The sequence below is a fragment of the Athene noctua genome, chromosome 3 (assembly GCF_965140245.1).
Source record: "Athene noctua chromosome 3, bAthNoc1.hap1.1, whole genome shotgun sequence".
NCBI classification, from domain to species: Eukaryota; Metazoa; Chordata; class Aves; order Strigiformes; family Strigidae; genus Athene; species Athene noctua.
This window is the reverse complement of record NC_134039.1, coordinates 88510002-88537951: the sequence shown is the minus strand read 5'-3', so window position 1 is coordinate 88537951 and position 27950 is coordinate 88510002. Positions and strand designations below refer to the sequence as shown.

At 43.9% G+C, this 27950-nt stretch overlaps 1 protein-coding gene across 4 annotated transcripts in view; it reads left to right on the top strand.

The window, feature by feature from the left end:
* Nucleotides 1–27016, top strand: part of GOLGB1 (golgin B1) — a 49369-nt gene extending 22353 nt beyond the window's left edge. For all 4 annotated transcript variants that reach the window (XM_074903647.1, XM_074903646.1, XM_074903648.1 and 1 more), the window contains 13 exons: nt 516–589; nt 3043–3133; nt 3822–3889; nt 4732–9767; nt 10829–12779; nt 14364–14542; nt 15730–15895; nt 16913–17044; nt 20701–20859; nt 21000–21097; nt 21755–21889; nt 24035–24140; nt 25344–27016. In XM_074903647.1, the coding sequence (XP_074759748.1) occupies nt 516–589; nt 3043–3133; nt 3822–3889; nt 4732–9767; nt 10829–12779; nt 14364–14542; nt 15730–15895; nt 16913–17044; nt 20701–20859; nt 21000–21097; nt 21755–21889; nt 24035–24140; nt 25344–25478 (8330 nt within the window). In that variant the 3' untranslated portion in view covers nt 25479–27016. The remainder of the gene's footprint in view (nt 1–515; nt 590–3042; nt 3134–3821; nt 3890–4731; nt 9768–10828; nt 12780–14363; nt 14543–15729; nt 15896–16912; nt 17045–20700; nt 20860–20999; nt 21098–21754; nt 21890–24034; nt 24141–25343) is intronic.
* The last annotated feature ends 934 nt before the right edge of the window (nt 27017–27950 follow it).

The window sequence follows — 27950 nt, the reverse complement described above, 5'->3', positions numbered from 1 at the left end:
GGTGAAAATGATATGCCAGTTTATGGAAATATAAGTGTAAAAATATCCTGAGTCATACAGCAAATGAGTTCTTATACCAATCTTGATTTGGACCATATCACTTGAGTGGTTTATTCTTCTCTAATTTTAAGTTTCTCATTTCATTTTTATCCAAATGAAATTTGAATCATTTTGTGACAATAGTTTTTTCTTTCTCCTCCTTTATAAAATGTTTCTTAAAACTTGAAACTCTATCTGCTGTCCTTTAATTCTAGTCTGTATAACAGCAATTGTTCTTTTCTAAAAGTTGCTTAAAACAGCATGTTGTTTTGGTGGTTTGCCTCTTAAAAAAAAAAAAAAAAAACCAAACCAAAACACATTATCCAATGACAATGTTATATATATCTATCTCCAGTACACAAGTGTTACTAACAGCCATGTGCCCTGTTCTCTAAAGCTCCTGGAAGAATATCCTGGTACTCTCTAAATCAGAGTTTTAATTTTCAAAGAGATTGTTTGTGTTTTGAATGTTTCAGAAATACCACACTTGCAACTTGTTCTCCTGGAGCCGCAGCAAGAAGCTGTGATGGTTGCAGAAAGTGTAAAGCAGGTAATGATTGAGCAGCTGAAATAAGCTAAAACTAAAGTAGGTCAAGGACTGGCCTTAAAACAGCTAAGCTGTTATGGCCTTTTTTTGACAATCCTCTTTGGAAGGTTATTATTAACTGGATTAATAATGAAAGACAGAAATAGCTTCCAAATACTTGCTTGTACTGTGTTCTTATTGGACTGTATTTCGCTTTGCTGTCTGTGTGAAATTCTCATGTCCTTCATTCACCCAGTCCACGTTCGTGTTATTTTCTGCCTCTTGTGAGTTAGTTCTTCAGCAAAACCATAGGCTAAACTGAGACAAGGCTCAGGAAATATGACTCCAAAGGCTCAGCTGTCATTATAGGATGCCTTTCAAACCAACCCTGTCCATTGCCACTGCCCTGATGGGGATCTGGCAGACTGACTGGAGGAAGCTGAGTTCTCTTTGTCAAGTGGGAGACAATTAGACTCTCTCCAAGTGATCTTTCACTGTGAACAGCTGCAGGTGCAATTGCAGTCAGTCTGTTGGTGAGATGAGAGCAGGATTAGGTACCTGCTGCTTGCCTTATACTCAGCAAGGTGATGGAGGTGACTGCCTCTCTATATCTGTGCTAGGAATTTGTTGTAGAATTGTTTGTTAGCTTAGAGCAAGGTATGGGCTCCTTCCAGACTGCACCACTCATTTCCAACCTGCCATCAGGGGAAAGATAATGATGCTGTGTTTTATCTAATACATTCCTCTCCCACTCCAACAGAGTTTATAGTGTATATATTACTGTGAAGTATTAGGGCAAAAACTCATGTTGGAACTGGAGAAGGCAATTTGAGTCACCTTATCCTGCTTAACTTCAGGTATACACATACACACACCTCTTTTCAAGCTGTTTTCTAGAGCCCCTTTATAGACAGTTGAGATAACAGGTTCTTTGCTGTATGATTCACCTGGACTGAGGTGGGTGTTGAAAAAGGGTCAGTGAATCCAATCCTTGTATTTTCCATTTCAATGTCTTAATTATAAAAAGAGTCTAAGTAGCTTCCCTGTGTGTACTTACACTTGGACAGCTGTATCCTGCTATTTGTACATCTGACCCGTGACTTCAGGATATGTGTGAATCCAGACCCAGTCTGGGGGCTGGGTCATGTGCACCAGTACATCCCATTTCAGTGCTTGGAGCCTGCAAAGGCACAGTCCTCTAGAACTAGGGGCTGGAGATCATTTCATTAGGTCTGTGTGAGCTGTAGGCAGTTACAGCAAATGTGAATTCTGGGCATTTCATTTTGGTTTCAGTTTTTCCGTTATTGGGTCAGGGTTTTACTTGCTTTTTTTGAGGTGGGAGGGCGGAGCTTTTTTTAGAACTTTACTTAGTTCTGACTCGTAATCTCTTTGAACTCTAGTTCAAAACTTTTCCCACAGAAGTAGCACTAGAGGTGCCAGTTGTTTATTGCGGTGAAAGACAATTTGCTTTTGGAACTAGCCAGAAATATTGCTGGAATTGTGAGGCATACAGTGACAGACACATGACCTCTCACCTTCTCTTCTTGGGTGGTTCACTGAAAGATGAATCTGTAGTTAGTCCTTCTGAAGCACTGAAGGTCATAGAATCATTGAATGGTTTGGATTGGAAGGGACCTTAAAGATCATTTAGTTCCCATCCTCCTGCCCCGGGCAGGGCCACCTTCCACCAGCCCAGGTTGCCCAAAGCCCCGTCCAACCTGGCCTTGAACCGTTCCAGGGAGGGGGCAGCCACAGCTTCTCTGGGCAGCCTGTGCCAGGGCCTCACCCCCCTCACAGGGAAGAATTTCTGCCTCAGATCCCATCTAAATCTCCCCTCTGTCCGTTTAACCCCGTTCCCCCTCGTCCTGTCCCTCCCCCCTTTCCCGCAGCCCCTTTCAGCCCTGGGGGGCCGCTCTAAGGTCTCCCCGGAGCCTTCTCTCCTCCAGCTGAACCCCCCAACTCTCCCAGCCTGTCCTCACAGGGGGGCTCCAGCCCCCCCAGCATCTCCGTGGCTCCTCTGGCCCCGCTGGAGCAGGTCCGTGTCCTTCTGCTCTTGGTGCCCCAGAGCTGGACCCAGCCCTGCAGGGGGGTCTCCCAGAGCGGAGCAGAGGGGGAGAATCCCCCCCTGGCCCTGTGCCCCCCCTGCTCTGGGTGCAGCCCAGCACACGGGGCCTTTCTGGGCTGCGGGTACACACTGCTGGCCCATATTCAAAGCAAGTGTCTCAAGGTAGGAAGGAAGTTATTAGAATCATTGCATTCATTGATATCCTTACCTGCTGAGATACATCTTAGTCTCTTGCTTAACATCACAACCAATTACCTTTTATAAAATTTATTTTCAGCAGGCATCAGAGTTGCATCTAAAGTTGGGACTGACAGTTTTTACTTAAAGCTTGGCAGAGCAGCAGGCAGCTAAGATATGTCTTCTAATGCAAAGATCATGGCTCAAAACTAAGTGTTTTTTCTTCAACCGATAGAATCAGAACGTTGGACCTGAGGTGAAATTGCAAGACTTGCAGACTCTGGAAGCTCCGGCCTCTTGTGTAGACTGCTCTTCTACTTCTGCTGGTGAGGACACAGAATAAGGCATGTGACAAGAAAATTGTGGAAATTTGAGAAGTTTCAGGGACAAATCTAAGGTGATTTGGAAGGAGGAGCTCTGAAGTCAGAGTAGAAAGATGTACAGGAGATGGAAAAGATGCATGTGATGTAGAAGAGAACATTCTAATATGGGATGGATAGGATATATCAGAAAAAAGAGGTTGTTCCTAAGATGAGAAAGAGAGAAGGGTTTGAAGGAGAGTGTGTTTGTATATGTGAAGGGTGATGTGTAAGACACAGAAGAGAATTAAGATGAATAATTGGGTTCCTCTCTGCAAGTGAATTTCTTTCTGTTTCTGGAGTTACCACCCCCACCCCCAAATTACATATAAAAACCCAACCCAAAACAAAACAACCTCTTCCCAAGTTCACTTGTCTTTGCCTCTTCATCATCTGTAGAGGCTGGATATATTATAGACTTAGGGGATGCCAGCATGCAGCAAATGCAGGAGGTTTTGCTCATGCAGAGCTATTGGGGACATCTGGGTGCAGTGCGTAAGCTCAAACTCTTTTTTTTTTTTCTTCTTTTTTGCTTTCTCACCTTGGAAACTAGAGAAGTTCCAGTCCCATATATTGTGTCTTCACTTACTAAAGTCAGTAGACTTTACATGCAACTTGTTATGCTGATGGTGACAAGTGTATCTTTTATCACTAGGTGTGTCAGGAGAGCTGGTGAATTCTGAAGTGCAAAAGCCTTTTGATGACACTTTGGAGTTCCCTGAGGTACAAATTTAGTCCAGAACATTTTTCCCTCTCAGTATTGTATACATCTGTGGATATGAAAACTTTAATTTAGTTCAAAAGCCCCAAAGAGTTGGATTTTTTTAACATCCCATAATTTAAAGTGGCTGTTGCAACATGGCCACAGGCTTTAAGAGATAGCTTTAACCGTTCCCCGTAAGGTGTGTCTGCCCTCAAAACTGATGAACAGACAGCCTTTACAGCACAAGGTGTTGACTTACTGGTGGGGTGCTAATACATGCTTTCTGGGGAGGATTTGTGACTGCTTTTCTTTTGTAATGTTTCTGGGGGTGGGAGGAAACAGATAGTTATTTATAAAAAGCCAAGCCATTTAGTCCAGATGCTTTGTCTAGTGGTCTCACTTTGGAGGTGGACATAGACTGGAATATGGGCCTCTACGCTGTGGACAGGTAGAATAGAGGGCAAAACCTCCTCATTCAGAGACTACTGGTAGGACGCCAGGAAAATGTGGCTGAATAAGTACACTGAAGGGCTTGTGAGAATCTCAGAACTGAAACACTTCAGAATCATAATATCTTGTAATCAAGAGAGAATGGGAAGTAAGGGAATAGGAAGTTATTTTTCTATATAATATTTATATATAACTTATCCTAAATCCAGAATCTTTCATGCTGCAACTTCAGAAACTCAAATGAACAGAAATTACCTGAGGAGTCGTCCTGCTATTAGTGAGACTGCTATTTATTACAATAGCCAGCTCAAGAAAGGGTATTCTTAAACTACAGATATGGAAAGCAGATACTTTCAAAAGTGACTGTTTTACAGAATTCAAAGGAAAATTGAAACCTATTATTTTCTTTTAGGCAAGAACAGATGATTTTCCCAATGGAAGCGAGCAGTTTACTGAGGAAAGTTGTCCACCTGGAATTCTAGAATATCTTGCTGCAGAGAAACAGAAAGAGCTGTCAGTTTTGCTGCTGGAACTGAAAGAAGCCCAAGAAGAAATAACTTTTCTGAAAAGGCAGCTCAAGGGCCCAAATAGCCAAACATCTGTAGGTAACCAAACAGAAGCAGCAGCTAACCAGCTGGAAGATAATTCCCAGATATGGTTTCTTGAGAGGGAAGAGCAAAAGACTTCAGATACACAAAGTGAGTTGGGCAGTAGCTCATTACCGAGAGAAATAGAAATGCAGCAAATTGGTGTGTTTCAGGAAAATAGAATCACTCTTCAAGAAGTGCCCCAGGGGAGCACTGTCCCTTGCAGAGGGGAGATGGAGGCAATTCAAGAAGTCTCTACAGCAGATCCAAAGCCTGGCACCTCTCAATCTCAAGAACTGCTAAAGTTACAAAACCAAATTACAGAACTGCAGATGATTCTGCAGAAATCAGAAGAATCCTATAAGAAAGATTTAGGAGCAAAAGATGCAGAAATAAATAGGCTAAACCAGTTGACTGAGGAATACAGGAAAAAAATACAGGATTCTGACAGTGCATTTTGTGTTTTGACTGAAGAACGAGATCAACTCCTGTGTCAGATGAAGGAACTTTCTACCATAACAGAACTGAAAGAGCAAGTGAAGCAACTTGAGGAAAATCTAGCTCTTTCAGAAAAGCAGAGACTGTCAGACAGTCAAAGCAGTCTTCTGAGAGAACAAATCCACAGCCTTAAAAATGAGTTTAAATCCAAGGAGATAAAAATTGAAGCTTTGCAGAAAGACTTGGATGAAGCACAACTTCAGCTTTCTGACCAAGACATGCAACTAAAAGATCTGAGAAGCCAGATTGAGAAGAAGGAATGTGAAGTACTTGATCTAGAAGAACTGTTGAGAAAGAATACTGCTGAGATAGAAGAGCTTTCCCAAAACTTAGCCTCAAAGGGACAGGAAGCAGCAAACCTAGAACAGCTTGTTGCTGAACACACCAGGTCTATAGAGAGCCTGCAACAAACCTTGCTGGAGAAAGACCAACAGATGACAGAGATCAGTGTCAGCATGTCTGAGAAAATGGTCCTGCTGAATGAAGAGAAATTTTCTCTAGGAAATGAGCTGAAAAGTCTTAAAGAGCAAACAAGTCTATTATTAAAAGCCCAGGAAGAAAAAGACCAAAACACAGAAACAAAAGATGCATATCTGAAATGTGGGGCATCTGAGCCAGATGAGACAGAGGCAGCAGGTAAAGGAAGTGAGGTATTAGTAAATAAACTTGAACTTCTGCAAAAAGAAAACGAGCAAGTAAAGCGGAAGCTGCAAGCAGCACTTGTTAACAGGAAGGAGCTTCTGCAGAAAGTTAGCAAACTGGAGAATGAGTTAATACAGTTGAGAAGGGAACGTGAATTGGAAACCTCAGTGGCTCATGGAGTGGAAGGGGGAGAAAATATGACAAGTGTGACAAATAGAGAAGTGATTCCTGAAAGCCAGCCCAGTGAGGTGTATCTAATTCAACTGCTGTCTGAAAAGGAATCCGAGTTGCAGAGCATCCGGAAGGATCTGCTGGATAAAGAAAGTGCTGAAGCACAATTGCAGGCAGTGATTGAGGAAATGAGGCGAAGCTTGCAAGGTAAGACAGACATTGTTTCAATTAAAGATGGAATCTTGGAGAGTCAGACAATTGATGACAAAGTAACTGAAACCAATAAAAGCCCAAAATATTATAAAGAAAATGAAAAAAATAGTTCAGCAGCTACAAATCTTGAAGAAAATCAGAAGTCTGTTTTGAAAGAGAGGATTTCAGCTCTTGAACAAGAAAAAGAACAACTTCAAAAAAAGCTTCAGGAAGCCCTGGTATCTCGCAAAGACACCATAAAAAAGGCCCAAGAAAAAGACAGGCATCACAGAGAACAGCTGAAACAGCAAAAAGATGATTACAACATCCTACAAGAACAATTTGATAAGCAAAGCAAGGAGAAGGAGAGCATCCAAGCTCAGCTCAGACAACTCCAGGAACAGAAAGGATCGATGGAGGCTGTTCTTGGAAATCAAGGTGGGTTGGATTCCTTATGCTTGGAAGCAGAAAATACAACAAATAACAAGCCTGTGCAAGTTGAAGATGTTTCTGGGGAAGAGTTCAAGAAAAAACTTGAAGAATTGTGTATGGAGAAAGAGGAGTTGGAATATAACATTAGCCATATGCAAAATGAACTTGCTTGTAAATCAGAATTAGTCTTTCATTTGCAAGAGCACATAGCACAGTTGTTTCTGGAGATAGAAGGGCTGAAGAGAACCTCTGACCAAGCTGAAGCCAAGGCAGCAAGTCTTCAGGCAGAATTGGAGGAGAGTCAAGCAAAAATTTCTAGGGAGGACAGTCTGGAAGACCTGAAAACACTTATGCACCAAAAGGATGAAGACATGGAATTTCTTAACTTGCAGTTAAGAGAGAAAAGTGAAGCTCTCAATAATGTGCAGGCACAGCTGCTGGAAAAAGAGGATTCAGTGAAGAGACTATGTAGTCAGTTGGAAACTCAAGCTCAGGTACATGAAGAACAAAGCAAGCGACTGCAAACAGAGTTGCTTGAAATTCAGGAGAAGCAAAATGATGGTGCAGAAGCAGCTAAACAGAAGAATCAAATGCGGAGAAAGCTGCAAGCTGCACTTATCTCTAGAAAAGAGGCATTAAAGGAAAGCAAATCTCTAAAAGAGGAGCTGGCTAATGCAAAAACTACTGTTGAAAATCTTAATATCAAGTTGACAAATATGGAAAGCCAAATATGTGGCCATGTTAAAGAAACAGATACTTTAATAGAGAAGTTAGCAGGCCTCACTGAAGAGCGAGAAAAACTTATTGCAGAAGTTGATAAAGTACTTATAGAAAATCAGAATCTTGATGGATGCTGTAAAAACCTGACATTTACTCTAGATAGAGTTGTTCTAGAGAAGGAGAAGCTGGAGGAAGAGATGGAATCTTTGAAAAGCTTTCAAGCTGCTGAGAGTTCTGAGTGGCATCAGAAATACAGGGAGCTTCAGAAAGAATATGAAACTCTCCTGCAGTCATATGAGAACGTGAGTAATGAGGCTGAGCGGATTCAGCGTGTTTTGGAAACTGTTAGGCAGGAAAAGCAGGAAATTTTCATTAAGTTGAAAAGTGTTGAAGCGAAAAAAGAGGAAACAGATAAGCAGCTACAGGAAGCTGGACAAGAAATTGATGGAATGAAGGAGAAAATGAGGAAATTTGCAAAGTCAAAGCAACAGAAGATCCTGGAACTGGAGGAGGAGAATGAGAAGCTTAGAGCAGAGATGCATTTTACAGATGGAGAGCTACATAGGACTGGCGATATCTTTACGAATACTAGTCTGAAAGAAGATCTGGACAGCTCTAGGAGGGATTATCACTCTCTTTCTACTCAGCTTGAGACAGTAATGGCTGAAAAGGAGTCTCTTAGTCAAGAGATCGCAGACTTGAAGTGTCATTTGCAGTTAACAGAATCTAAGCTGAAGGAAAGCAGAGAACTCTTAGACAAGTATGTTGCTCAAAAGACAACAGGAGAAGAAACAAATCAGGCAGTTGCCACACTGCCACCAGTGGAGAAGACTGAAAATCAAGTGGATGTAAGTTTTAGACCCGAGTCTCCTACTGCAGAGCTGGAACAAAAAGCGTTTGAAGGTAGTAGCCCTTGTGAAGATCTTGGTACCTACATACAGCAGATAGCGGAGCTCACAGAGCGGATCACAGAACTGGAAGATAATAGGAGGGCTTCAGAGCAACAGCTGGGTGATATTCGCATGTGTGTTGAGACTTTAGCAGGTGAGAAGAGGGCTTTAGAGACCCAAGTGGAAGAGAAAGTCCATGAGTTGAATACTCTTCAGGACATAGTGGCACAGATGGAACAAACAGTCGAAAAAACCAAAGATGACCTCATCAGGATGACAGAACTGAAGGACACGCTAGAGACAGAGAAGGATGATTTGGAAGAAAGGCTCATGAATCAGCTGGCAGAACTTAATGGAAGTATTGGAAACTATCAGCAAGATGCAACAGACTTCCAGATCAAAAACGAGCAACTGAAACATGAGCTTCAGAGTTTGCAGAGAATGATGCATGAAATGGAGGAGGAGAAATGTCAGATGGCAAAGGAGAGAAGTAAAGCAAGTTCAGAAAAGCAAAAGGAATTTGTAGAAAAGCTAAAATGCAGTTGGAGGGGGGAGAGCAGCACCCATGTAAAGGAGCTTCAGGAACTGCTGAAACAGAAACAGCAGGAGATTAAGCAACTGCAGAAGGATTGTATTAAAAGCCAGGAAAAGAACAGTAGTTTAGAAAGGACTGTTAAAGCTCTGGAATTTCTGCAGAGTGAGTCTCAGAAAGAGGTAGAAGCAGCCAAAGAGACTTTAGCTATAGCAGTTGAAGACACCAAGAAAGCCCAAGCAGAGCTTGCTCTCTGCAGAGTAGTACTGGATGACACCCAGAGTGAGGCAGCAAGGGTTCTAGCAGAGAGTGTCAGAGTGAAAGAAGAGTTGCAGGCAAACAAAGATAATACTAAAATTCAAATGAAGAAAAAAGATGAGGACTTTGAGAGAAGATTGGAACAGGAAAAAGACAAGCACTCAAATGAAATTAAAAACATGGAAGAAAAGCTGGCAACTTTGCAGAGGGAGAAAGAGGATATGGAAAGAACTGTTGGTGATCTTCAAGACTCCTTGAAGACAAAGGATCAAGAAGCCAAGCAGTTGGAAGGCAGCCTAAACAAAACACTAGCCCAGCTTGCAGCCTTCACCAGGAGTATGTCCTCCCTCCAGGATGACAGGGATAGGGTGATAGATGAATCAAAAACATGGGAGAAGAAATTCACTGAAACTATTCAAAAGAAGGAGGAAGAAATACGTTCAAAAGAGGAAACTTGTGTTGTGCTAAAGGACCAGATGAAGCAGATGACCATGCGTGTGGAAGAACTTCAGACTCATATATCCAGGTAAAGGTGATAATGACTCAGTTGGTATTCTTGTGTTTCCTTTTGACAAGGCAGCAGCCAGAGGTGAGATAGATGCCCCTTTTCTTTTTCAGTATACCAGAAAACAGCATTTTGGGTATGTAAATATTCTAAATGTGACATGTGATTGGCAAAACTAATGAATGCCTGAGATGGAGAGTGGAATTAGCCTTCCTAATAAAGCCATAAACATAAGGCTTGTCTCCTGGATCACTTATGTTTGGATAAAAAAGAGGTTTGGAGTTATGTTGTAGGGGTTACTATGTGTTTGTTGTCTGCACAAGGATGCAGGGAGACTAATACTGTAAGATATTCCTTCTCATCGTTGGGGTACTCATGTTAAATCTATTCCCTGTGACAAGCAGTAGCCTTCTGAGTACTATCTAAAGTCTTTATTATCTGAAATTTGAAATACATTATTTTACGTAGAGTTGTTGCATTCAGAGATTGAATTTGGCAGTTCAAGAGAGCATTGGGATATATAATTGCAGTTTAATCTCAAAATAGATTTTGAGGGAAAGATGGAGCTATGGAAACATACCAAAATGTACATCTGGCAATTTCCAAAATTCAAAACCAAACTATTCTTACATGACTAAAATTGTTCTGTAAAGTTTGTGATCAAAATGCTGTATCTTTGCATGCTGGAACATGAAACAAACATCAAGCATATGAGAACAGTGATTTTTGTTGTTGTTGTTAGCTACAGTAGATGAGAGAAAGGAATATTTTAATGAAAAGGAATATTCACTGTTTAACCTCCACTTCTTAATACTGACAAAGATATATCTCATGGACAAATTCTAAAAAATATTCCCCCAGCACTACACCCTTCAGACAGTAGAGCAGTCAGAACTTTAAAAGATGCCGTGAATTTTAAGTTGAGGGGAAAAATAATCATCTGGATGTTTCCAGCTTGCTTTCTTAAAGTAAAACTAATTTTGTGGCTTTTCTAAATTAGTATAATCAATGAAAATTATTACTGTGGGTTTGGATACTGAGATACTTCACTGTTTTGTGACTGACCACCTCTCTGTTTTCAGGCTGGAATGCAACAAGAAGGACTGGGAGTCTGAATCCAGGAAGGAGATTCAGCAACATCAAAGGACATGTGAAGTGTTGCAGGAGGAAAAAAATGAGCTTTTGAATCAGCTTGAAGAGTCTCAGAAACTGTACAGTGAGTCTCAGAATGAACAGCAGAAACTGGAGTCAGAAATCAGCAGCCTCAGAGACCAGCTTGTTGCCTTACAGAATTCCTTCACCAAATGTGAACTGGTCAGAGAAGAGCTGGGGAGTATGGTCAAGCAACAAGAGACCAGTATCCAGAATTTTAAGTTCAGCTGCGAACAGCTTGAGGCTGATCTGCAAGCTTCCAAGGACCTAACAAATAAACTGCACGAAGAAACTACTGCAAAGGATCAAAAGATCATTAGTTTGCTGTCTGCCAAGGAAGACGCAGTTGTGGCTGCTCTATCTGAATTACAGCAGCAACATTCTGAAGAGATGAAAGAGTTGGAGCATAGGCTAAGTAAGGAAGAAGAAGACAAAAAAGCCTTAGAAAATGAGAAGAACAAATTTCTGGACAAACTTGACCGTCTCACTGAAAAGATGAAGATAATCAGAGAAGAAAGTAAGCAGCAGAAGGCACAACTGGACTCCTTCATCAAGTCCATGTCATGTTTGCAAGATGACAGAGACCGCATACTGAGAGACTACAAGCAACTTGAGGAACGTCATCTTGTTGTAATCTTGGAGAAAGACCAGCTAATTCAAGAGGCTGCTGCTGAAAACAATAAGCTCAAGGAAGAAATCAGAAGTTTTCATAGCCGGATGGATGACCTCAACTCTGAGAATGCCAAACTGAATGCGGAGTTGGTGCGGTACAGAGAGGACCTGAACCAAGTGATTTCAATAAAGGACTCCCAACAGAAACAACTTCTCAAAACACAGCTTCAGCGTATCCAAACTCTGGAAAAGGAGAAGGCGGTCATAGAAACACAGCTGAAAGAGTCTGAGCACACTCAGGATGACCTCAGGAAGTGCATGGAAGCCTTGAGAGAGGATAAAGTCAGTATGTCTCAAGAGATTGAAACCCTTACATCCTCTCTCTCTCAGGTGCGGAGTGAGATGACAGCCTTGGGTGAGGGGGGTCCTATCATGGAGTGTCAAGCACAACTGAAGGCCCGAGAGGAAGAGGCACAAGAACTGAATCATAAGCTTTCCCTCTCGCAGAAAAGGATAACAGACCTTGAGGGGGAGCTGGTGTGTGTTCAGAGGGATGCAGCCAAGAGAGTCGGAGAGGCTGAGGACAGGCTTCAAAAGGAATTGAAGCACCTACATCATGATGCAGGGATAATGAGGAATGAAACAGAAACAGCAGAAGAGAGAGTAGCAGAGTTAGCACGGGACTTGATGGAAATGGAACAGAAATTTCTTGCAGTCACAGATGAAAACAAAGACCTCAGAGCTCAAATCCAGTCTTTTGGGAAGTCCATGAGCTCTCTTCAGGATAGCTGGGACCAGGCCAATGAAGAGCTTCATGTTTTGAAACAGAAATACTCTGCAGACTTAGAGGAACAAAAGAGTGTAGTGCAGAATCTTCAGAAACAAGTGGTTCAGCTACAGGAGGAGCAACATTCCACTGCCAGGGACCGAGATACAGTGAGGTCTGAGCTGACAGAACTGCAGAAGGCCACTGATGAAAGAGGTCTCTTGGCACAGATTGAGAAACTTAATCAGAAGCTCAGAGCCAAAGATGATGAGCTGCTTCATTTATCTTCGGAACTGGAAGGCTCTTCCAGCCAAGTCAAATCTTTCTCCAAGGCTATGGCAAGCCTGCAGAATGAGCGAGACCGTCTGCTGAATGAACTGGGCAAAACACACAAGATGGAAGAAGTGAAGCAACAAGCAGAAGGGAGCACTTCTACCACGCCGTCAGAAGTGCAGAGTCTTAAGAAGGCACTGTCATCCTTGCAGAATGACAGAGACAGAGTAGTAAGTCCTTGTTCTCTCTTCCTGCTCTTACTTAAAGCCCCACAGGAGATTTGGATCTTCAGATCTTAAAATTCAGCACACTTAGATCTGGTATTTGCAGTGTTAAACAGATCATTGTCTTCACAGAATCACAGAATAGCTGGGGTTGGAAGGGACCTCTGGAGATCTTCTAGTCAGCTCCCCTGCTCAAACAAGGTCAGCTGGAATAGGTTGCCCAAGACAGTGTCCAGCTGGATTTTGAATATCTCCATTGGTTGGATATTCTACAACTTCTCTGGGCGACCTGTTTTTTCATGTATCTGGAATGGTTTCCAGAATTAGTTGCTCCATCACCTTTCGTGGGATGGAGATGAGGCTGACCAGCCTGCAGGTCCCCAGTTTCTCCTCCTTGCCCTTCCTGTAGGTAGGGATGACATTTACTTTCTTCCAGTCTTCAGGAACCTCTCCCAATCACCATGATCTTTCAAAGGTAATTGAGTTGCCTCCCAGTGCCCTCAGCACTTGTAGGCACGCTCCATCAGATCCCATGGATTTAGTATGTGCCATTTATGTTCTCTGTACGCAAGCTGTCATGTCATTGGTCACTTTGCCAGGTGGTTTCTCTTGTTAGCTTGATTTAAAATATGGAATCATAGAAATAAGATAAGGGTTCCCTGATAACCTGTTTAGTCCACATCTGTGGAAGCTCGTGCTTGGATTTGTTTTAGATTTCTAAAAGAGACTAGAGCAAAGACTTGGGTGTTTCTCCTCTTGGCACCTGACTGTCAAGACAGGTACAAGGTATTGCAGCTTCATTTTGAGATCTTTGCTTGTGTTCTTAATGTGTCTGTGTTTGTATAGTCTCTGGCACAGTGTGGCTCAGCAAGTTTCAGAGTTCCAGCTGCTGGTCAGATGACAGACTTCTACAGTCATTTTCCACTGTCATGTAGTCTGTTCAACACATCTTCCTTCTTGTCCATTTTATACCTCAGTTATTTGTAGATTTATGTCTCCTCTGCTGCTGTTTGTTGAACTCGTGTGTCTGTAGCGCTGCTCATGCTGAGGTAGATCCTCAGTAGAGGGATCTCCTGACTCGTTACATACTTCCCTGTTACAGAGTCAGTCACGTGTTCTCGTCTTCAGAAACTGATTTCAGTGATGGATGTGTAATGACACGTTATTCCTAATTCCAGTCTTGAGTAGACTGTCAAAAGGATTTTAGTTCCTCAGTTCCCTGGTTTACAGTAAATACCAACTCCTGAAGTTGGTATTTACTTAACCAGCTCCTTCTCTCTCACTTGTCGTCTTCTGAATAAAGTAATTAATACTGTAGTCCAGGGTCTTTTTGTTTGCTGTATGTCACATCTTCATGGAAGGTCTCAAAGCTCACTACTGTCATTAACAGCAGAATTCTCTGAGGTCTTTTTTCTGAGCAGTTTTTAGTAGACTGCTGCAATCACTGATTCAATTTCTATTTTCTCTGTCATCTGAATGTGACTTTTTTCTCCAGATGCCACAGTGAGAAATGCTCTTGAACATTTATAAGTAATAAACATAGCTGCTTGCTCAGTTGTCACACACTCTGATATTTTCCTTTAATTAAAGGTGAGAGAGCTGAAGAATCTGCAGCAGCAATACATACTAGTTGGGGTAGAATCAGCTGAAAATTCTCGCTTAAAAGCACAACTGCAGGAATATCAGCAAGATGCAGATAAACAGCACTGTCTCCAAGAACAGCTGAAGCAAGAAAGTATTTTGTACCAGCAGGAGCTCCAGCAGCTTAGGTGAGAATTGTCTGTCTTCTCACTTGCCTCAGATGCAAATGTGCTGTTTCTTTCATTCAGAGAGCAGCTGTGGGCAGGAGGCAACGAAAGTGTGGATAACCTCAGCCTCACCTGTGTCAGCTGTCACTAAATCACTTTGCCCTGTTCAGGAGTGGACACACGTTTCCCTTGTTCAGCTTTTGTCTCAGGCAGCACAACATACTGGAAGGAAATGCCTGTGTGAAATAGATCAATGTCCTTGTAGTTTTTATTTCCTTCATCTAGTGGTGGACAATCTCATCTGTTTGAGAGGAAACTTAGGCTGTTTCTTGTATTGGAGTTGATGTATATAATTACAGAACTCTCCATTCCAATCTCGTGACGAACATGCTGTATTATCCCACTGATACTGTTGTTTAGAAAATACTAATTTTATATGATTGTCTAATCCTTTGTTTCACTTGCTTTATGCCTTCTGTTTTTAAAAAAGTCTGTTATTCAAGTCTAGTAAATTATCATCTATGGACTAAAAATAGTCAGACAAATATGCTCTGTTCTACAAAATGGGGGGAAATCCTTTCAGGTACTTCAGAGACCCATCTAAGAATGACTGAACCAGGAGTGAAAGGGGTGATGGTTTTTTGTGGAAAAATATATAGCTTATCTTTGTCCAAAGTGATACAAAAACTTGTAGTGCTCCTTCCCCCTCCCTCTGTCCCTCACACTAACACTTCAGATAAAGTTTGGAGCACCTTACAAATTTTATTTATCTCCTGATGAAAGAAAAGGAGATTTAATTCCTGTCTAGCTTCTACAACGTAAATGAAGCTAAGGCCTGGAGTTTGCACGTAGGGATGAATGCTGTGGTTCTGGTGCATATTTGACTGAGGCAGTGATAAGGTTATGATGACAAGTGACATTGTCAGTGACTTGCTTGACAAAATGCTCTGGACAGCAAAATCAAAATAGTGTCCAGGAGTACCAAAAGTGTAAGCGTTGAACAATCTGCAGTGTTGAACCAAAACCAGAATACTTCCTCAACCCTGCTTTGAATGTTCCTGTACTTAAGTGGGTTGGTTTGGTTTGGTTTAGTTATAAAACTTCTTGTCTGGTATGGGGCAATGATAGGAAATAGAATCATCCTCAGCTCATACTGAGCTGGATATCATAAGTGGGACTGGTAACTTCCTTTTTGTTGTACTGGGCAGACAGGAGAAAACTACCTGGGAGAAGCAGACCAGCAGCATAAAGGAGCAGTACCTGATGGTCATAGCAGAAAAAGACAAGCAGCTGAGCCATTTGCAAAGGATCATGCAAGAAATGAGATTGCCCCTCAGCAAGTCTCAGATTGTAGAGGAGCAGTACCAAACGAAGGTGGGTGGAAGTACACAGATTATTTATTGCATAGAAACTGAGGCTTGAAATTCAGCCAAAGTAGCATGTGTTGCTTGTATCCAGCCTGTACGGACTGCAGTATTGGATTTTGTTGTGTGGCCTCCAGGACTATACTAGCAATGCAGCTTGGATCACTGGAAACCTTTAGAAAACTCTGGCATAGCCTTATGTGCATTTCCTTTAGTTCATGGTTTCTAATATTCCAAGAGAGACAGGGCTTCCTAGGCACCGTAGCTCCTCCTAAGCAGTATGGAACTTATCGGGTCTTTCCTTTGGCCTATTTTAGAATTGCCTCTTGCATTGTGTTTGTATCCAAGATCTTCTGGTTTAGTTCGCCTTTTAATGTCACAATCTAATTTTTACGTTTCCTACTGAAGATTTTACCGTGACAGGGATCTAAAATACTAACTCGAGACCAGAGAGGCTGAGGATTGAACATTGCATTTATGCTTTCTTTCCCCGTATCACAGTCCTAAAAGTGGAGCAGAATATGTTGAGTATTTTGCTTGGTCTAGGGAAGGATGCTTGCCTGCTACATGAAATCTCTCCTTATTTCTTTGCATATTTGCATGTGCATGTCAAAGAAAAAGCTAGAACAGTGTGCATGTGATGCTTTCCAGAAGAGTGCTTCAGTGCTAATTTTTTAGTCTGTGTGGAATGAGAGCAGTGTAGACATTGCTTTGGTTTTTTTGTTTGTTTTCCTTGTTCTCATTCATATGCTTTTTTTCCTTTCTGTATAGTAGACAGCTTTAATATGACTTTTGAGAAGGACCCATCATATGTGCAAGTTCAATGATCTTTCCTAATTGCTGGGGTGTTCAGATGGCTTTTAGGATATTTCTATTCATTCCCCATTTGTTGTTTTGTTTGAGCAGATCAAGTTTCAGGCCTAGGAATAATGTTGGACTCTGGCCCTGGAATACTAATCAAAGAGGACTAACATGAGAGTAGGTTGTCACGTATGCAGTATATTTTTCATTGTTCTTTCCCTGACAGATTTCTTCAGAAGTTCTGAGAGGGGACTTTTCAAGCCTAGAAACAGAGACAAAACATCTCCAGGCCCAGCTAAGTGACAGCCTGAAGGAATTGCACCAAAAAGAGCTCAGAATCCAGCAATTAAACAGCAAGGTACCAATTATATCTTATACTGGCTTGATGAGTCTGGGATGAGGAATCTTGGGAAGAGGGTAGGCTTGAATAGGGATCAGGGAGCAGGAATGAGTCTTTCTGTTCTTGTGGGCATTTAGTGAATTAACACAAAATCAGAAATATTAGTTGGAAGAGACTTCTGGACATGATCTAGCACATCCTTCTGCTGCTTAAATCAGCACTGTTACCATTAGGTCAGGTCAGCCCAGACTTTGCCTAGCTGAGTGGTAAAAACAGAGATTCCAGAACCTCTCCTGGCCTTTCTCCAATACTGCTCCACAGTTGTAATGCAAATATTTTTCTTAACGTCTAGTCTGACTCTTCCAAGCCACTGTCTGTGGCTGTGGTCCCTTACTATATTTTTCTGCCACTGTCAAAAAGAGTTTGGCTCCCTCTACTTTGTGGCTCTCATTAATTTTAGTGAGCTATTGAAAAATGACCCTTTAGTCTCCTCTTTAGCAGGCTAAAGCAGCTCAGCTTTCACTGGCATCATCTGGTCCAATTCCTCAACGATCTCAGCAGCCTTTTTCTGGACTCCTTTCCATTTCTCTATCCATTTTAGAATCATTTAGGTTGGAAAGGACCCTTGATATTAGAGTCCAACTGCTAACCTAGCACTGTCAAGTTCATGGCCAAGCCATGTCCCTAAGTGCCACATCTAAACATCTTTTAGATACTTCCAGGGATGGTGACTCCACTGCTTCTTTGGGGAGCCTGTTCCAATGCTTGACAACACTTTCGGTTTAGAAATTTGTCCTAGCATCCAATACAAACCTCCCTTGGTGCCATTTGAGGCCGTTTCCTCTCATCCTATCGCTTGTTACTTGGGAGAAGAGACCAACACCCACCTCGCTACAACCACCTTTCAGGTAGCTGCAGAGAGCAATAAGGTCTCCCCTCAGCCTCCTTTTCTCCAAACCCCTCCAGTTCCCCCAGCCGCTCCCCATCAGACTTGTTCTCTGAGCCCTGCCCCAGCTCCGTTGCCCTTCTCTGGACATGTTCCAGTACCTCAGTGTCTGTCTTGTAGCGAGGGGCCCAAAACCCAGCCCAGGATTTGAGGCGTGACCTCACCAGTGCCAGGTCCGGGAGGACAATCCCTTCCCTGTCCCTGCTGGCCACGCTAGTGCTGGTACAAGCCAGGATGCCCTTGGCCTTCCTGGCCGCCGGAGCACACCGCCGGCTCACATTCAGCCACTGTTGACCAACCCCCCCAGGTCCTTTCCCGCCGGGCAGCTCCCCAGTCACAGTCACTGCGCCCCGAGCCCGCGGCGCTGCGTGGGGTTGTTGTACCCGAGGGCGGGACCCAGCACTGAGCCTTGTTGAACCTCATACGCTGGCCTCGGCCCCTCGCTCCAGCCTGTCCAAACCCCTCTGCAGAGCCTTCCCGCCCTCAGGCAGATCAACACTCCTGCCCAGCCGGGCGTCCTCTGCAAACTGACCGAGGGGGCACTCGATCCCCTCGTCCAGATCACTGATAAAGATACTAAACAGAACTGGCCCCAGTACTGAGCCCTGGGGACACCACTCGTGACCGGCCACCGGCTGGGTTTAACTCCATTCACCACCACTCTTTGGGCCCGGCCATCAGACAGTTTTTTACCCAGTGAAGAGTACACATGTCCAGGCCACGAGCAGCCAGTTTCTCCAGGAGAATACTGTGGGAAACTGTGTCAAAGGCTTTACTAAAGTCCAGGTAAGCAACATCTGCAGGCTTTCCCTCACGCACTAAGCGGGTCACCTTGTCATAGAAGGAGATCAGGGTAGTAAAGTACAGCCTGCCTTTCATAAACCCGTGCTGACTGGGCCTGATCCCCTGGTTGTCCCGTACGTGCCGTGTGATGGCACTCAAGGTGATCTGCTCCAGAACCTTCCCCGGCACTGAGGTCAGCTGACAGGCCGGTAGTTCCTTGGATCCTCTTCCTGGCTGTTATTGTAGATGGGCATCACATTTGCTAACTTCCAGTCAACTGGCACCCCCCCAGCTGAAAATGTGTGACCTAAAACCAGTCCCAGTATTCCAGGTACAATCTTATTGGTACCAATCAGAGCAGGTAACAACTTCCCTCAATCCTCTGGCCCGGCTTCTCCTAATGTAGCGCAGTAGACGGTTTGCCCGCTCTCAGCGAGGAAGTGCTCTTGGCTTGTTTTCAGCTGGGCAGCTGCTGTAACTCCCTGGTCCTTCTACAGTAGAGCTGTTGCCTCAGAAGTCTCTTCCCATCCTGTAGTGATGCATGGGTTTTGCCTCAGGTGCAGAAGTTTACGCTTCTCCTTATTGAACTAGTGATTTCTGTTGGCCCAATCCTCACGTTTCTCAAGGTCCCTCCAGATTGAAATTTTGGTCTTTGTCATGTCAGCCACTCCCCAAAATTCAATACTGGCTGCAAATTTGCTGATGCTGTACTCTGTCATAATTTATATTGCTGTCAGTGTTGAGGAATATGTGCCCCATGTAGGCCACAGGAATATTCTGCTCACTGCTGGCTGTCAAGCCATTGATCATTGCCTGTGAGTCCAGTGGTCCAGCCAATTTTTGATTATGTAGCAGTTCATTTGTCTAGTTCATATCGCCTTAGTATCCAAATGTGAATACTGTGGGTGATGATGGTAAAAGCTCTGTGTGCTGGAGTTGGCTGGGATGGAGTTAATTTTCTTCCCAGTAGCCCCAGGGTGCTTGTTACCGATTTGTGACTAAATCAGTGTGGATAACACACCACTGTACTAACTATTGCTGACTAGTGCTTGCACAGCCTTAAGGCCTTCTCCATCTCTCACTCTGCTCTCCCTGCAGTGAGCAGGCTGAGGGTGGGCAAGAGCCTGGGAGAGGTCACACCTGGGACAGCTGGCCTGGGTGGACCGCAGGGATATTCCAGGCCATATATAGATCACATTCATGAGGACCTGTGACAGCAGTGTCCGAATCAGACACTTTTCCCCACTGAATTTTAGAGCCCTTTCTCTAAAGTGACCAGAGGGAGAAAGGAGGAGGGAAGAGGACAGAGGAGGAGGAAAGAAAGAGGAGAGAAGGAGGACAGATTGGGAGGGGACAGTGGGAGAAGGATGAAGGCGAGAGAGGGAGGATGGGGGGAGGGATGAGAGAGGGAGGCCAGACAAAGGGACCAGAGAGCGAGATTATTTCCAGGTTCCATTTCTATTGTCAGTTCTTTCTAGACTCCTGAAGGAAGTCCCTCCCTCAGAAGGCATGCCTGCGATCTTCAGTGCTGCCTGCCATCTTGAAATGTTTATGGACTTCAGTGTAGAAACACAAGCAGTCAGATTCCAACATTGAAATGGAAGACTGGGAATTTAGCAATCTGCAGACAGAAAGTTGCATTCAAGGAGAAAGCAAGCATATAAAATCATAATTTATTGGTGATGTTTCTGAGAAGTTTAGGTCAATCTTAGAGGTCTTGTTTTGGGAGTGTGTTATTCTGCACGTCATGTTGATGTTTGGGACCCCTGTTCTGGGAATCTTAGCCACAAGTTGCTGTTGGAGATTATCACTGGTCTTTGGACCTCACTAACGTGCAGTGTGGCAGTTCCCGTGTTCTCAGTAGAATTCTTACCCTCTGTTACAGAGAACAATTTTACTTCCACAAAAATGAGTTCTCTACTTAGCAGTTGTATTCTGTTCTCAGCTATCTCAGGTCTTTGAGGAGAAGAATGCCCTCTCCCTCCAGCTGCGCAGTAGTAGTCGGAACATCTGTGAGAGCCATCAGCACTACAATGAGGTTCTGAACCGCTGCTTGGTGCTTGAGAGGCAGCTCCAGGACCTGCAATCTGCAGACAAGGGCATGGTAAGGGTGGTGGTCTTGGTGCAAAGGAGGGAAAAGCTTATTGCAGACAGCTTCACTAACTGCAGCATTATAGCTACTTTCTGCCTTTACTAATTACTACTTAATTACTAATTAATTACTACATTAATGCTTTCTTTCAGGAGTTGTTTGCAACAGATGCTGCTCCAGGAGCACCCCAAGAAAAGAATGAGCCTCAGAGAGGCAGTTACACACCAGAACTGCAGGAGTTGCAGCTGAGGTAAAGAAAGCCTGAGAAAACAAGGGTGGGGATGTTAGTCCTGATGGAGGTCTTTGGGCTAGTGATAAGCCTATTTCTGTTACTCTCTGTCAGGGTGTTGGAAAAACTCAGTCCCACTAGGACCTTGTGAAGTGGAAGAACTGTTATATGCAGTTGACAGCTGTTGTTATTATCTCTTCAGATAGAACTTCAAAAAATTAAGAAACACCATGCAGCAGCAGTTCCAGTTGACCATCACCAGTCAAACTAGCATCTTGGATTTAATGGGCTGGGTCCCCAGTAACTGCTTAAGTATATCAGTGTCCTGGTCTTGAGGATGCGTGAGTGTGTCTGGAAATGAAATCTAGCATGTGATTCCTTGTAACCTTCTGGAACTAAGATCTAGCACATGATTCCTCATACCCTTTCAAAATAATTTTCAGAAGGTGAGGTGACAGATGACAGGAACTCCTTCCTGGTGGGACACAGAAACTTGAAGAGATTTATCTTCTCTTCTGCTTTCCAAATAATTTAGATATATTAGTAAAACATAACTAAGTCTTCTGTGTGGAGAGGGAGGGAATTGGAGTCTGACATACTGCATAAGTGAATACCATAGAAACAGAATAGTCCGTGAATTAGCCCTTTTTTGGCATATCCTTGGTTATTTTCTGACAGGTTGTCTGAAACAGAACATTTACACAGCAGCACAAAGCAAGATCTGAGGTATTTAGAGGAGCAGCTGGAGGAAGAACGGGACCGTCGTCTTGCTGTAGAGGAGGCACTCTCTGCAGCACAGGATCAGATCAGGAGGTGAGTAAGCAAACAGGCAGTATCACCGTAAAAATATGGTGATCCTATCTCTGTGGTCATCTGCACTTCATCACATCCTTCTGTTGAAAGTCACTGGGGGCATAGAAATGGCTATACCATGTCTGTCGCAGGATGGTTGAGGTTGGAGGGGATCTCTGGGGACTGTCTGGTCCAGTGTCCCTGCTCGAGCAGGGCTGCCTAGAGCCCATTGCCCAGGACCATGTCCAGATGGCTTTTGGATATCTACAAGGATGAAGACAACCTCCCTGGGAAACCTGTGCCAGTGCTCAGTCACCCTTACAGTAAAAAAGTGCTTCCTGATGTTCAGGCTATCCTTCAATTGTAGACAAGATGAAGTGAGACAACTGACCAGACACTGAGGACAAAAGCGCAAGGTCCTGCCCATGGGTCAGGGCAATCCCCAGCCCAAATCCAGGCTGGGCAGAGGATGGATTGAGAGCAGCCCCAAGTAGAAGGATTTGGGGGTGTTGGTTGACAAGAAGCTCAGCATGACTCGGCAATATGCGCTGGCAGCCCAGAAAGACCCCGTGTGCTGGGCTGCACCCAGAGCAGGGGGGGCACAGGGCCAGGGGGGGATTCTCCCCCTCTGCTCCGCTCTGGGAGACCCCCCTGCAGGGCTGGGCCCAGCTCTGGGGCACCAACAGCAGAAGGACACGGACCTGCTCCAGCGGGGCCAGAGGAGCCACGGAGATGCTGGGGGGGCTGGAGCCCCCCTGTGAGGACAGGCTGGGAGAGTTGGGGGGTTCAGCTGGAGGAGAGAAGGCTCCGGGGAGACCTTAGAGCGGCCCCCCAGGGCTGAAAGGGGCTGCGGGAAAGGGGGGGGGACTCGTCATCAGGGGGAGGGACAGGACGAGGGGGAACGGGGTTAAACGGACAGAGGGGAGATTTAGATGGGATCTGAGGCAGAAATTGTTCCCTGTGAGGGGGGTGAGGCCCTGGCACAGGCTGCCCAGAGAAGCTGTGGCTGCCCCCTCCCTGGAAGGGTTCAAGGCCAGGCTGGACGGGGCTTTGGGCAACCTGGGCTGGTGGAAGGTGGCCCTGCCCGGGGCAGGGGGTGGCACTGGATGGGCTTTAAGGTCCCTTCCAGCCCAAAACATTTTATGATTCTATGTTTCTCCTCATTGATGATAAAAGTGGGTTTTGTAACATAACTTGATGGTAGGCAGCTGAGCTGTGCATTTCCTGGTAGTTAAAATAAACCTCATTATTGGAGTCTTTCACATGAAACAATGGCTTTCTTCTGACGCACAGGCTGATTCAGCCCCAAAATTATGGTCTCTATGGAAGAATTCTGGATGAAGTTTTCTGGTATTGCTACACAACTCAGACAACTGTAGCCCCTTCTAGCATTAAAGTCTGTTAAAGTCTCCTACAACTGATTTCACGTCATTAGCTAATGGTAGCTCAAAGATTTGGCAGTGCTGCTTCCACATTTCATCCTATAGTAGTATCTATCAATCTTGAATATCTGTCACTAGAAAATAGCTAGCAAGAAACCAGCACTATTGGGACCAGAGCTGGCTTCCAAAATAATTTCATAGAATTTAAAATACACAGTTAAATTATCTGCCCTGGCTTCTTTCAAGTCACACACTATGACATTTCCCTTGAAAGCCCACACGTAGAACACAAAGACCTCAGTTAAGAGTTTGAAATTCCCAAAAGACAAAGGAAAAAAAAAATAGCACCAAAAAACAATCATGAGTTTTGAAGTGACAGGATATAAATTAGGTAAGACAGGACTCCACTGCCAACAGCTAAATTGTACTCTGCACATCATGCAGTATGGAAGTTTTACTTTTCTCTCTGACTATGGCACAGGAAGTGGCTGAGCAAGTGTGACTTTGTGTAGGGAGCACAATATACCTACTCTGTAACGGTTTCACCAGCTTCCTGGTGCAGGAAGGAGGATTACTGGCAGTTGGATCACCCAGTCCTGCTCAGCTTGTGCTCAGGAGGCACTACAGTTGTACAAATGAAACCAGTTCTTGTCAAGTGAGGCCATGGCTTGCTTGGAATGGTTGAATGCTTTTTGAAGAAATACTTCCTTTACTGAGCTTGTCTATAGTGTTGGTTTGGGGCTTCATGAGAAACTGAATTGAATTTCATGGTTTTTTGTGGCAGGTTGCAGTCAAGTGAGTGGACGCCTTCCTTAAGTGCCAGCATTGATATGACTCCAGGTCATGAGCATTCCTTGCTGATTGACTCCATGGATAATGATTTCAGCAAAGTAAGAATTTTCAGTCATAGCTGTCAATGATGTGAGCCATAGCTGGTGCAAGAACCTATAGCAGCTAAAGCCTTCTGTAGGCACACTTAAATCTGTTTGGGTTCGTGTAGATTTCTGCTCTTGTCTTGCTCTGTTTTCCATGCCAGAAGACACATATAGTTCTGATCGTGGCTCTGCTACAGTCTGCATAAGCAGACTAAATTTCAGAGGTCACTAAAATGTAGGCCAGCATTGTCTATGCCTAAAATGTGACCCCAGATTCTTTGTGGAATATTCAAGGCCTCAGTGGTGAGCAAATACGCTAAGTCTGTGCAAACAGCGTGCAATTTCCTACATAAGAAGTATGCATGTTACCAGCCCTCGCACCAGCGCTGTCTGAAGAATCTGCCCTTTCATTTGGCAACCATCTCAGTTTTTCCTCGCTCATGGTCTTTCAGGCCTGTGTCAGTCAGGCTGGGAGCTGAAGTAGAGACTGCTTTTTCACTGTACTGAATGTCAGCTGGGCAGGCACCTGTCCTGTTTTGCTAAGGATGAAGCCCTGCTGAAGAGTTTGTCCTCTGGTCTCTTCAAGATTTGGAAGTGGTGCTCTCAAGAGCAGTATCAGCAGAATTATGGCAGGAACCATAACTGGATTCTATTCTCTGGTTGTGCTTGGGGTTTGTTACCAGAATAGACAGTTTTTTCTTTCTACTGAAACTTTGCTAGTAGATGTTACATTGTCCGAGGGCTCCTGGAAGAGCCCCTGTAGAGTAAGGTCACTCTACAGCAGCTTGTTCAACAGCTTCAGAAGCCCTTTCAGCTGTAAGGTGAAAGAATGCAACAAATAAATAATAATTTTCTTTTAGGCCAAAGAGTGAATCAGCTCGAGGCTGTAGCAAAAAAGTCCCATTGATCCATTTGTTTATATTTGACTTGGAGGGGCTAGAAATTCACAGGGACGGATGTTAGAGGGAGATGTTCTGTGTTCTGTTGCCCTTTCTCAAGCAGAATTGGAGAGAGCTGGTTCATGAGAAACTGGCAGAGAGGAAAGGGAATATTTCACTGAGAATTGGCTCTAGAGGTCAAATCTAACAGTGGAATGGGTTTGGGAAGGTTCATGCTCATTAGCTTAAACTTCTCTTTGTGGCCTGGAGAGCTCTGGGAGAAGACAGCTGGGGACGTATCCATTCCTGGTACTGACTGGTCTCTCTTTTACTCTTCCAGGCTCGGAGTTTCCTTGGACTGCGACGCCTGTTACGCTCTTTCTTCCGTTCCCGGACCCACTTGCCTCTGCTCGTGGCTGTGTATCTGCTTGCTCTCCATGTCCTGTTCTTCCTGTGCTTTACAGGCCACCTGTGAACAGGAAAAACAGCCTTTTCCTGAGCCACAGCCCTCTGCGTTACGAGGGCCTGCATTCCCTATTGACAGCCCTTCACCCAGCTGCCTTCTTTTTCCAAAGCAGCCCTTAAGGAGCAGGTCCCCCCAGCATGTAGGCTGCTTGCTGTACAAGTCTGCAGCAGCCAGTGCCAATGCTTGGGATCTGTTTCCAGGACATCTGCCTTTCCTTCAGTGTTTTCAAATGGCTGGCACATTTTTGAGTCAGGGCCCTCACACTACAAGCTTCAAGGACAGCATCTGTTCCTGTGCCTGGAGGTAGCACCACTCATTTTGCATAGTATTGTGTTGTAGTGGGAATAACAACAATTCTTGAGTTGCTGCAGTACTTCAACAGTTCTAGAAACTGCAGGAACTTCCTCCTCTTAAACTGAATTGGTGAGTTGAGTTGGGGAAACCCTGTATCTAGATACAAAAGAGAGGGTTTTTCACTTTTTCATCCTTTAGATTTTCTCTGTGGCTCAGTGCTGTTTGAAATGCACATCCGAAGGAAGTTGTGGACACTTTAAGGAACGTGAGTTGAATTTCAAAATTGTGTTTCCTGCTCAGTTGCATCTCCTGTTGAAAGGCCAAAATTAGTACATCTGGACCTGCTGAGCATTCCATTTAAAGACAGTCATATGTCTGCCCAGACAAGCATATAAAGTAGTAATTTAGTTATTGCAAAGGAGTAGGAAACAAACTTTTTGGCTCTTAAGTTAATAACCTTGCTGTTTATAGCATTTGTGCACCTCTCAGGATGGAAGGTGCTTGCAGACCTCTTGAAGTGAGAGCAGCCGTGCTCCTGCATTCTCATCCACTGAACCCTTGTTATGAGATTAAACCTGTACAGGCTCTGTTGAAGGGTTCTGTAATGTGGTATGTGAATCCAAATCAAAGGCAGAAGCTCCAGAAATAAAACTGTTTCCTCTTATACTGAGGAAGGAACTAGAGTTCTGAAACCTGGCATCTCTGCTTTAGGAAAAGCCTGCTGTAGAAAGCTAGTGCTGGTCATTGGACTTGTTTGAATCTAAACCAAACTGATGCAAATGGACTTGATCTTATAGGATATATGGAAAGCTGTGTTTTCTAAAGAACTCCAGAATATGCCCTGGAATTGTGACTGCCCTCTTCCAAAAGGAGAATGCTGAATGCAGAGAAGATAGTTCCAGTCGAGTTCCCTGTCAGAGACCGGTCGTTCTGCCCAGAGTACTTGCCAGAAGGGTTGTATCTGCCTCGTGCATTTTTCCCATGGGAATGAGGTAGTTCTTTTGATATTGCTGGTAAACTAAGATTGTCTCTCCAGTGAACAAAGCCTGTTTGATGATGGATTGATTTCATCATGGTAGCTAAAATAACTGGATCTCTGGCAGGTCCAGAACTTTGGCACTCTATATCCATTTGTGCACCACCCCTGGTTATCTGTGTGTATTTCCTCAACTGTATAAAATTCAGTGACCAAATATTTTGCCTATAGATTCCTGGGACATGTGCTCCTGTATATATAATAAAGATTATTTTTCAGATGGAATTGGTGTAATGTTGTCATGTAAATGTCAGAGGTCTCTTGAGGGTACGATGCTGCTGTCATAGCTTTCACAGGACCACCGTGGGCTGTTGGTCACTTCTGAGTACACTTCCTGTACACTGATTGCAGGAGCTGTTTGCTCATATTATTTGAATGCCTTGGTGACTTTTTTTCCCCTATCTCACCTCTCTCAGCCTTTTTCAGCTTTTGCTGCAATGACAAAAGGAAACAGCACTTTAATAGTGAAAGCAATTTCAATAAAACAAGATCTGCTTGGGTTTACTTTTCTTGGTGTTCAGGCACATTTGACTGGACACTGCACCCTGTTAGAGTTGTACAAACCCCAGAGTTAGCAGCAGCAAGCTGGAAGCATGCTACTAATGTGGGACTAGTTAAAACATACTGTCCTTTTCCAGATTTCTGTAGCCAAAGACAATTTTGTGCACATTCACTACTACAGTCCACCACCACCCTCAGGACAAAAGCTAGTAATGGGCTCTGTTAAGACCATAGGTAATGTTTCCACTGTATTTAATAGGAACAAGAATTACAAGCAAAGTATGTTTCCTTAAAGCCCACAATGCAAATTTTCCTGAACTTATAAGACAAGCTTCTGCTGTCTCCTTATGGAACAGTTACAGTTTAGATTAAATATATAAATAAATAAAATAAAACCTCAGAAGGAACTCTTGATCTGATAATCATAGTCTGGCCTAACAGTTTTGTGGTTTGACCTAATGAAAGATGTAGCAGTTCAGATTGTTTCTTGTTTCAAACACTTTAACTTTTTGTTTCTTCTTTGATGGACCTGTCCTGCCATGTTTTTTTGATCTATCTGCAACAGAGTCTGAGAAGGAGACTGACCAGTGGAACTATGCTCTGCCATCTCTGGTACAGAAGCCAATCCAGTGTGGCCACTGCTGAGGCAG